Below are 11449 nucleotides of genomic sequence, written 5' to 3'. Positions count from 1 at the left end.
TTAAAAACAAGTTAAAGGGAATTTTCTGCCTGGAAGTTTTTAGCCTTACTGATGAGACATAGTACTACAATTCCTGCAGCAAACAGCAATTTTTTTTCCTAGCTGCATATTCCAGTCAAGCTGAGATCAAACATCCTGATTATTTTTGGCAAAAGAATCTCTGAAGCTTATTGAATTATTCTGCAGTATTACTTACTGTTTGTCTTCTTGGGACTTTGCACTGTTTCTATTCAGTACCCAGCTGGAACCACTTTCCAGGAATTTTGCTAGAAGATTTTATTGCCAATTTAATTTCTATTTCGTTCATTTTTCTTGTTTTCCTGTGATCCTATTTGCCACAATAAATTATTTATTTTTTAATTTATAATTTGTGTAGCAGAGATTCTATGACCAGTCAGAACCACCACAATTGTTCTTTGTATAGGGATCTACCTGTCTCTTAGGGGTGGATATTAATGCCTTGTCTGGGAATAAATTTAAGTTTAGATTTGCTGCTTTATGAATTTGGCTGTATTATACAAAAGGAGAAATTATTGGGTCCCCTTATACACAGCCTTACCTAATGCTTAATGTTTAAAGCAAATGTCTTCCTTTTTGTTTCCTTTTGCCATTCGTTTTCTTGTGTTTTCAAATCCACAGTATCTGTCAGATAGATTTTTATGGCGGAAGATAATGAGTTTAGGGCCGAGGAGTGGTCTGAGTTAACTACTCCTTAAGGTTCTTGTCCTTAAATTTGGCTTTTTCCATTATGAAGTCATGATGTGAGAAAATCACAAAAAAAGTATGCCCCTAATTAGGCATGACCTTTTGCTGCCATGCTTATATAGATGATTTTAGTGATACTATATACAGTGTTGCTTAATGTGCTTGTTAAATATTATCTCAACCTTTAAACAGAAGATGACTAGTTCTATTGCATCCTCTATCTGCAAAGTGGAAAGTTTGTGTAGGCAGAGAATTTGGTCCTAAACCAGAATATTATTTTACTTCTAAAACTATCAGGAAACGATACAATCCTGTATCCCTCCAAGGGTCTCAGCTAGCTCAGCCCTTCTCAGGCCTAATAGGATTATATCAAGAAAGACAGGAAAAGGATTCAAAAGAGGCTCTCTTACCCTTTTAGCTGCAAGTCCTTTATTCCAGGTTGATGTCCCGGGAGAGAGAGCTCCCGGGGGACAGGGGTCCCTTTTTCTCAGGGTCTCTGAGGGAGGGGCTAGCTGGCACACAGCCAATGGGGTCAGAAGGGGAAGGAAGGGTCAAACTACATGACAGGAGTTCCAGGGGTCCCTGAGGGAGAAGAGACCATTTCCCCAGGGGGATGTAACATCTCCTCCTTTTTTTGTTTAAAAAGATACAGAGAGAAATTCTCAAATTCTGTTTAACACGGAGTGTGGGTTTCCCACCACTTATGGTTGGTAGGGAGACCGGACCGCTTTAGATTTGCCAACTCGATATGGTTGACTTCTGAGGTAGAAGATATGAGGCCATTAATAGCCTTGAAAATCAAACAGCGTAGGATTCCGAATGCTATGGTTACAAGGAAAAGGATAACAAAAAGTAACAAAATTGTTTTGACTACAGAAGTCCACCACCCAGTGAATCCCCAGCCCTTGAACAGTTCCTTGATCCAATCTTCTGATTCTTGCTTCACTTGTCCGATCATGTTGTTCATGCTTCGGAGGGCAGCATGGATGTTTGGAGCCTTTGAGGACAAATTCATGCAACAGAGTCCTTCAAATTCCTGGCATTCATGTCCATGTAATAGCAAGAGATAATCAATAGCGGCACGGTTCTGGATGGTAGCCTGTCTGGTAATCTCCTCGTCTTCTAGGAGGGAGCTGATGGCGATAGATGTTAAATTAGCCTGCTTGACCACCCAGCACTCTAGGTGGCCCAATTCACCTAGAGCTTTGGCTGCTGCTACCCACGGAAGAAACAGGGATACAGCAACTCTTTTTGACTTTGCCCAATGAAAAATGTCTGAATTACAATTTGGGTCCAAATTGTCAGCACTCCTTTTTTGAATTTTGTCAGCCGATTTGTTTTTGTGTGTCCATTCACGAATTAAAGTTTGGTTGGGTGTCAACACGGACAATCGCCCTATGGTACATGGCCCTCCGAAAAGCCGGGATGGAATTCCTGCCCATGCCCGATCCCCACAAACCAAGAACAATCCTCTAGGGAGGCTTCTGGGTTTGGAGTGGGATGGGTTGTCTGATGCAATGTGGCTTATATTATGACACCACCTCTTTGCAGTAAATTCTCCCCGGAACTGCTTTATAAGGTGGTACTCGTCAGTGCTAGAGGGTTTTGGGATGACAGAGAAATGGATGCAGTATGTGGCAGGGGAGGAACCCAATAGTTCTAACTCCTGGGGTTCATGAGCTACCCTGGGCAAACCCTGCACCCATTCCGCTAAGGGGTTCATGGTGAACACACCTTGCTTTTGCTGATCTTGGTGTGGTTGTGGAGTGTGTGCCTCTGGAATTTCGTTGGACCTGTATTTGTCCAAGCCTGCTGGAAATTCTCCAGCCTGCAAAGGAATTCCTACCAGACAGGTAGACATAGGATTCTTAGCTGCTGCAGTGGACAAACATATGTTTTCTTGCTGAAGTGTCTGTGCCAGGGTTACCCAGACGTTCTGACGTGGCTGAGGGATGATCCATGCAGCTGCCAGACTGTTCAGCATTAGCAGGATGACAACTTGGATGGGGTTCATCATAGGGTTGAGTGGGAGGTAGGTTTTCTCTGGAAGGGAAAAATAAACATTTTTTAAAACATGTTAAAAAGTTCCTGTTTCTGCCAGAAGGAATCCACCTCTAAGGAGGATCTTTCTCTTCCATCCGGCGGCGTCTTCTCTTCGAAGCATCAGTCACTTGCTTCTCGTCCCCTTCTGCTGGAGCTGGATTTTTGGGGACAAAAGGTTTCACCCACTTCTGGGGAATCCACCGAGGGCCTGAGGGAGTAGCCACACATGCATAGCCACGACCCCAGGTCACAAGCTCATAGGGACCTCTGGTTTCCCAAGTTTCAGGATCCCTAATCAAAACCGGTGGACGCTGAGACAATTTAAACTGATCACCACTGTTAAAATGACGTACCACAGGTGGACTCATGTTTTCAAATGAACAGTTTAGAAAATTGATGGTGAACATGGCTTTGCAGAGCTTCTGCTGTGGTGTCCTCCACGAAGCCGAGCAGTTCTGCCTAGCCAGAACCTGTTTGAGCGTTTGGTGTGCACGCTCGATCACAGCTTGACCTGTGGGGGAGTGAGGGATGCCAGTTTTATGCTCCACTCCCCACTGCTGGACAAATTCTAGGAACTCCTTGGACACATACCCTGGGCCATTATCAGTTTTGATTGTTTTTGGAATTCCCAATACTGCAAAGGCTTGCACTAGGTGCTGCTTGGCATGTATGGATTTTTCTCCTGCGTGGGCAGAGGCATACACTGCACCTGAATATGTGTCAATGCTCACATGAACATATTTGAGGCGACCAAAACTAGGAATGTGTGTGATGTCTGTTTGCCATACCTCACAGCTGCCCAGGCCCCTGGGGTTAACCCCCATGCCCATTGATGGCATGACCTGGAGCTGGCAGTTCGGACAGGTACCTACAATGGCTCGAGCCTGGCTCCGTGTTAGTTGGAATTGTCGGATCAGGGCTGGCACATTTTGATGGTAATGTTGGTGACTCAGTTTTGCCTGCTGGAAGACATCAGGGAGATGTGCCTTTTCAACTGGGGCAGCAAGGGAGTCTGCCTGGCGATTCCCCTCTGCGATCTCACCTGGCAAATCAGTGTGTGACCTCACATGCATCACGTAAAACGGGTGCTGTCGATGAGAAACCAAATAGATTAGCTTTGAAAGCAACCTGAAGAGATGTTCGTTCTCTATTTCTTTGAGCACAGCCTGCTCCGCTCTGGACACTACTCCCGCCACATAGGCAGAGTCGGTTACCAAATTGATTGGTTCTGAGAACTTCTCAAAAGCTCTTACCACTGCGGCCAGTTCAGCCACTTGGGGGGATCCCTCCACAAACTCAACATCAGCTTCCCAATGCTGAGTCCGTGGGTTCCTCCAAGTCACGACGGACTTGTTGGAAGTACCCGATGCGTCTGTGAAGACTGTGAGAGCTTTGAGTGGTCTCCGACTCCTTTTCTCATGAGGAATAAGGTGGAATTCCTCATTGAACAACTTGTGGGACGGGGCATGGACTGATATTTGTCCCCTGTAGCTGTCCAGAGATAATTGGAGACTGGCATTGCTCTGCAGCAAATGCTCAAACATCTCTTTGGTCAATCTCTCAGGAGAGTTCTTTCCCTCCTCTGAAAGTCTGACCGGGAGGTGAATGCATGCAAAGTCACAACCTGCCAATTCACACAATCTTACCCTGGCCTTCCGAATCAGCTGTGCTATCAGCTCCTGTGGCTCTGTGATGGTCTTGGATCTTTGGTGGGAGAGGAAAACCCACTCTATTATCAACAGTGAATCTCTCTCTTCCTCGATCCACTGAAAGATCAAGCCATGCAGGTGTGGCAGTTTTCCTAGAACAATAAACTGAAAAGGCACCTTTGGCTCACACCGGTGAGCCTGTCTCTCTGACAAGGCTTTTTGTACCTTTTCGATTGCTGTCTTCGCCTCTGGGGTCAGCTCCCTGGGAGACGTCAGCTCCTTCTCCCCCTTCAATAAATTGAAGAGGGGTTCTAGATCTTGATTTGTGAGGCCTAGCCAGGGTCTTACCCAATTCAAAGACCCACACAGGGAGTGGAGATCTGCTAGAGTTTTTGGATTGCAACCAATTTCTAAGCTCTGTGGAACAACAGTCCTTGCACTGATTTGCAAGCCCAGGTATTTCCAAGGTGGCATCCTTTGAACCTTGTCCTCCTGTAATTGAAATCCAGCAGAGGTTAAAACTTTAACCACTAGGTCAAGCGTGTGTTGGAGTATAGAGTCATTGGGGCCACACACTAGCACATCATCCATGTAGTGAAGGATGATGGCTTCTTTCCTCTGTGCGCGTATTGGAGACAGTAATGAGGCTACATATTGTTGGCATATGAAAGGACTCGATTTGAGACCCTGGGGAAGGACCCTCCAGTGATAACGCTTCATTGGGGCCTGTCTATTGACAGTGGGAACTGAGAAGGCAAACCTAGGGGCATCTTCAGGGTGCAATGGGATTTGGAAAAAACAGTCCTTGATGTCTAAGACAGCCAATTTCCAATCTCGGGGGAGCATTGTTGGAGTGGGCATCCCTGGTTGGAGGGGTCCCATGTCTTCTACTATTTTGTTAATTTCTCTTAGATCATGGAGCAACCTCCACTTGTCCTTTCCCGGTTTCTTTATCACAAAGATCGGGAAATTCCAGGGGCTTGTTGTCTCCACAATGTGTCCCTGAGCCAATTGCTCTTCCACGAGTTTTTCCAGCGCCTTGAGCTTTTCTTTACTCAAAGGCCACTGTGCTACCCATCTGGGGGTGTTTTCCAACCACTTTAACTTCTGGGTAGGGCGCTCCACAGTGGCTACTTGCAAAAATCCTGGGGTGTTTTAGGAATGACCAATCGGACTCCCCACTGAGACATGGTGTCCCTCCCCCACAGTGGGGCGTTATAATCTGCTACGAAAGGACGGACATTCGCCACCTTTCCATCAGGTCCCTCAATTTGCACCACGTTTTTCGAAATCCTTGCCATTGAGATTCCTCCTATGCCCTGAAGTTTGCCTGCCACCGGCTCTAATTCCCAGTTTGAAGGCCACATGCTTTGTGGCAATACGGTGACCTGAGCTCCCGTGTCGAGTACTCCCGCCACTTGGAGGCGCTCTGATCCACAAGTAATGTTGCACATCATAGAGGGTTTAGGTTCCCCCACCACCTCTGTCCAGTAGACCTCTGGTGATTTACCATCTGCTGTGATCTCTGCTGGAACCGGAATGGCTTGGGCAAGAATTTGCCCCGCTATCAGATAAAAGGGTGGGTGCAAACAACGAGCCAACAACATGAGGCCTATTATTTTTCCCTTTATGGTCATGGGAGCTATCTCAATTTCCAAGGGTGTGTGTGCTGTGTCCCCAATAACAAAATACTCACTGTCCAATCCCACGTGGTAAACCGTCAGGTCCTGTGAGATGTTAGACAGGTCAACTGTTATAACCATCCACTCAGTAGATCTGAAATGGAAACCTTTGGTAGTTACAAGTCTAAAACGGCCAAGTGGCTGCCAAACCTTGTTAGTTGAGCATTTAACATTTACATTTTTCTGCACCCCCACACCCCGTGACCTGCCCTCCCCCCCCTTTTTCTTTAAGAGAGAAGCTTTTGCCAATGTGAGTCCCGCTACATTTATATCTTTGCGCGTTGTAGTATCAACCGCGGGCACGCGCTGTAAATTCAGTTTTTTTGTTTGTTGGATTTCTTCTGCTTCTGCGTCTGGGGGCAGGATCTGGCGAAGTGTCCTGGTTTCTTGCAGCGGAGGCAGATGATGCGCTGCAGCTGGTCTGGTGGCATCTGTTGCCTGCTGGGGTGTGGTCTAGCAGGGGCTGTATGCTGTGGGTGTGTTGTTCCAGGGTGTCTTTCAGAAGTGCAGAACAGTTCTGCCCGTCTGGAACAAGCTTCTATCATCTGGGACAGAGTAGGTGGTGGGTCCAAGGGGAGAGTGAGGATAATTCTACGACAGGTCTCATTAGCATTTCTTTGAGCCATCTCTTTGATCAGCTCTGCCTGCACCACGGGATCTGGTATTTGGTGTTCCACCTGTGTCCTCAGACGATCAACAAACTGTAAGAAATTCTCCGTAGGAAATTGTTTAACATTGACATAACTTCCTTTCCCTTCCCTTGATGGTAGCTGATAAAACATTTTCTCTGCAACATTGCTAATCCTAAGTAAAATTTGTTTGGATAATACTCGGGTTTGTTTTTCGGGGCAAGCCCAGACACCTTCACCACAAAGATGTTCAAATGTAATATCATTATTCTCAGTGTCTTTAGCCATATTAGGGTTTTGCTGAATCTCCTGTAAAAGTGTTCTTAAAGCTCTTTTCCACATATTGTCCCACAGATCATACTCTGAGGGAGATAACAGACACCTGAATAAGTCCTTAATATCATTAGGGACCATTTCATTAGAATCAAATGTGGCTCTAAACATCCCTTTAAAGATGGGGGTGTCCCTGCCAAACTCACGTTGTACTTTGCATAGTTCTTTCTTGTCTTGGTAGGAGAGTGGCTGGTATTGCCGAGAACCCTGCCTTCTGCCTACATATGCTACTGGAGCTACAGAGAAAATGGGTTCATCTGCATTTGCCAAGGGTCTGGAAGCTGCTGCCGGACCCCCCGTGTCTGGGGATACCGGGGTTACAGTGTTATCAGTCCCTTGTGGGTGGGGAAGGAAAAGCGTGCTCTGTCCGTGCTGGCTGGGCAGCCCAGGCTGTCCCCCTCCCCCCGCCGTGTGGCAATCATACCCCCCGCTGTGGCCGTGCAGGGTGAGGGGGGCGGCCCTCTCCCTGCTGCCGGGGAGGCAGGAGGAGGAGGAGCCGGCCCCCCCTGAGCCGCCGCAGCAGCCGGGAAGGAGGCAGGGGGAGGAGGGGTGGGGTGGGGCTGCCGGAGGCCAGCAGGGGTTGGCACAGGGGTATGGGATGGGGGCGGGGGCAGAGGGAGGGGGTTGGGAGGGGAAGGGGTCGTGGGGGGAGGGTCGGGGCACATGGCAGCCACCATTGTTATCAGCCACGTGGAGGGGGTCCCTAAGGGACCCTGCCGCCTCGCAGAAGTCCCGGGCCGCCCCTGCCCCCCCGCCGTGATCCTGAGGAGAGAAACTGGCTTTGTTAAAAGGATCCCGGGACAAAGGTAAACCCGGGTATAAAGGTGGATCAGAGGGGGGATTACATGGGGTAAGTTTTTGCTCCTGGCTGGGTTTGTTTAACTCTAACAGATGGTTACGAGCTTGCAAAAATATTGGGATAAATACAGAAGCGGCGTGATCATTATTTTGGACTTTATCTGTGATTACCGTACCCACGTAATCCCAAAAAGAAACAGTATCTATCTGCAGCAATTCAGCTTCAGTAAATTCATGTTCTAACCAGCGAACAAAACGTTTTTGCAGCCTTTTGGAAATTTTAACGTTAATTAAAAGGTCCTGGAGTTGTTTTAATATACTCTTTTGAGGAGCTGATAGCTGCATGCCCATGATTCGATATTATTGAAAGCTATTAGCTCAAAATCCAGCCTCCAGCTGCTAAAGTCAGCTGTATGTAACTCCTGTGTCTCCTATAACCAGAGAGAACAGGCGGGGAAAACTCGGGGGCTGCGGTCACGCGTCCGCGCCGTTTCTCCAGCCCCGGTGGCACCGGGGGGGTCCCCGCCGCCTTGCTTGGCCGATGGGATACGTACCCGGGCCGGGGTTTCCCCGAAAAGCAGGGCTCCTTGTGCGGAGCCGCCCCACGGGTCCGCGGGCTGCGGCAATCAGAAACGAAAGAAAAAAAAAGAAAAAAAAATCGCCGCAGCAGGGTCCTAAAACCCACCCGCTGCTACTAGCAAAGGTAAAATTCCGCCCTCCCAGTTTGCGGTACCGATCAAACGGAGGACTTTACCTGGTCCGTGGTATCATATGCTGAGTCAGAAGCAACTGAAGGTCCTGTCTTTAGCTCACTTGTGACTGGGCAACCACAAGCTACGAGCTTATCCCTACCCACCTATAGCAACAACATGTGGCCAAAGTGCCTAGGGTAATTGAACTTCCCAAAGAGCTTTCAAGACTATGAAAGGTCTCCAGCTCCGCATGGGTTTCTAGAATTAAACCCACTTTGGGGGCCAACCGATACAATCCTGTATCCCTCCAAGGGTCTCAGCTAGCTCAGCCCTTCTCAGGCCTAATAGGATTATATCAAGAAAGACAGGAAAAGGATTCAAAAGAGGCTCTCTTACCCTTTTAGCTGCAAGTCCTTTATTCCAGGTTGATGTCCCGGGAGAGAGAGCTCCCGGGGGACAGGGGTCCCTTTTTCTCAGGGTCTCTGAGGGAGGGGCTAGCTGGCACACAGCCAATGGGGTCAGAAGGGGAAGGAAGGGTCAAACTACATGACAGGAGTTCCAGGGGTCCCTGAGGGAGAAGAGACCATTTCCCCAGGGGGATGTAACAAGGAAACTGTTTGCATTTTTTGTTGTTGTTGTTTGCACAATGTCCAGGACAGTGAAATCCCCTTTTCCTTAAGGCAGTGTCTTGATGGAAATATTAAATAGCAAAAAGTACAAGATTTTTCAAAAATTGTATGACCAGTACAAGCACCCTCTCTGCCTGAAAACATTCAGTCACTTGCAGCTAACTGCCTTGACTTTGAAAATATAATGGGAAAATAGCCTTGTTTTCTGGTTGCTCCATGAGCTGTTGTACTCCAGTGGCCCTTTCTCACCTTAATTTCATCCCTCTCCTAGTATAAATCAAATTTTCTTGCTCAGGCACCATCTTATCTTTGGCTTGAAAATTCAATTCATACAAGAGACTTTGCATAGCTTATATCATAAAGGCCTCTCACAGCTACATACTGAAGATATAGTAAGATTGGAAAAGTAGAAAAACATTCCTGCTTGACGTAGATTTTTTATATTGTCATATTTTTATCCTCCATCATGTTTTTATGAAGTGACAAGTTATTTTTTTCTTTCTCTCCTCTGCATGGCAAAACTATTTAGAAATTTTCAAGACATGGACACAATATTTTCCCCTTTTTTCCAAAGAAGAATGATCAAAGAATGTAGTAATAGCTTTTATGTTCCATATTAATGCTCTTGCTAGAGTGAATTTTAATAATTTCCATGCCTGTAGAGGCCAGGTTTAGAATACCAATCAAGAAAACAATTTCTCCTTACTTTGAGAAAAACCAAGGGTGATGTTTTCCCCTTGTGAATGGGCATTTCCTTGAAGATGTCTCAGTGCACCCAAAAGTCTGCAGTTCCCTGGTGGAACATGTAGCAGAGAAATATGGATACAAGGAAAGGGATAAATAAAAGAGTGAAGACCAGCACAGGAGCAGGGAGTGATCAGAGAGCTTCTCTGTTGACATATTTAGTACCTCATAGAGGTAACTCCACAACTTCCAGATACCTGTGCTGGAAAATAGGCCATTGTCACCAGCTCTACGTAGAAAAGATCATATATAATTTTTAAAGCTCAATTTTTCCACTCTACTGGGCTTTTGGAAACCACTATTTTGCAGGTGTAAAATCTGTCAGCATAAGCTTTTCTGATCTTCTCCATCAAATCATACTCCTAGTAAACTTGGGCAGCTTGCTATGCTATCACAAGTAAGGGATGGCCTAAGAACCTGTAAAATTCATTTATATTTTCATGAAAACCCTGAAACTTAAAATAGTAACCCAGCTGAATGAACCATGACTCATAGAAGGACATTTCAGTTTGCTGTTGATTTCTGTACATTTTTACTACTAGAGTAGGTGATTCTTCTCAATTGCTTGGAGCCAATGTGGATCTTTGGAGTGGGGATGTGACAGGGAGACCTCTAGAACCATGTCAGGGCAGAGCTCAGCTTGCAAAAATGACCTTCTGAATCACTTGCTTGTGTTAGACAGCAAGGAGCACATCAGTCTTCCTGTTGCCCACAAAGCCCAAGGAATTGCTGGCATATAGATAATGCAGGACTCCTTGTCTTAATCGTTATGGGTGAAGGAGTTGGAGTTGTCTTTTCTTATGGAGAATCAACCCTCTTTTTATAAATCATCTGTAAACAACAACCTTTGTATAACAATTTTGGGGATAGGGATGGTATAGTCTTTTATGGTTTTGTTGGTTCTAATGCCTGCTGTGCAAAACTACACTACAACATTCCTGGCAGCTCTCTCAGAAGCAGGTTGATCCACCTGGGCCCATAGTGAAATACTGTGTGATGGAGATGAGAGGCCACTGACAAAGCCAATGCCATTCCAGAACTATGCATCTGCTGCCTTTGGGAATGCTGGTAAAACCTACTGTCTTGGGAGCACATGAGCAGCCAGGCCATTGTCTTGACAGCCTTGTGTCTTAGCTCCATGAAGAGCTGAAGTATTTCTGGCATAGACTATTAATGGATAAAAAGCATGTGATCTTCATAGATCAGTCTGCAGTGTAATGTCTCAGGGCAAAGATAAGCAAGCACTTCAGAAAAGAGGGGGAGGGGGTCAGGAAACAATGAATTGAGCCAAGTGGGGTTTTTACCTTATATTTTTACTAGCAGAAACAGCTAAAGTCTTTTGCAAAGCTGTCATGGGTTAGCACTGGCCAGATGTTAGTGCACTCATGAATATATGTTTTTTCTCTAACAACTCCTGTGGGATGTGATCAGGAACAGAGCAGAGCAGGTTCAAATCTTGAAAACAAAAAAAAACCCACCAAAACTTTATTAATTACATAAGAACAGGGACAGAAATACTCTTAAACACACACAGAGACAGAAATA

General features: G+C 46.3%; 1 protein-coding gene across 1 annotated transcript; it reads right to left on the bottom strand.

Moving 5' to 3' along the window:
• Positions 1 to 1017: 1017 nt before the first annotated feature.
• Positions 1018 to 6519, bottom strand: LOC134563468 (uncharacterized). The gene is made up of 2 exons (XM_063421387.1): positions 6094 to 6519; positions 1018 to 2748 (listed from the first exon to the last, which is right to left on the bottom strand). The coding sequence occupies exons 1-2, from the start codon at positions 6158 to 6160 to the stop codon at positions 1379 to 1381; spliced, it is 1437 nt and encodes a 478-aa protein (XP_063277457.1). The 5' UTR covers positions 6161 to 6519; the 3' UTR covers positions 1018 to 1378.
• Between the last annotated feature and the right edge of the window lie 4930 nt (positions 6520 to 11449).

This window comes from Prinia subflava, chromosome W (genome assembly GCF_021018805.1).
Source record: "Prinia subflava isolate CZ2003 ecotype Zambia chromosome W, Cam_Psub_1.2, whole genome shotgun sequence".
In the NCBI taxonomy this organism is placed as follows: Eukaryota; Metazoa; Chordata; class Aves; order Passeriformes; family Cisticolidae; genus Prinia; species Prinia subflava.
Note: the sequence above shows the minus strand (reverse complement) of the source record. Positions and strands in the feature narration are given on the sequence as shown.

Excerpts from the sequence above, each read along its gene's own strand:
- LOC134563468 (XM_063421387.1), bottom strand. The coding sequence starts at position 6,160 with ATGGTTATAACAGTTGACCTGTCTAACATCTCACAGGACCTGACGGTT. Across the intron at positions 2,749-6,093 it reads TTACCACGTGGGATTGGACA|AGAAAACCTACCTCCCACTC; the intron begins GTGAGTATTTTG and ends TTTCCCTTCCAG.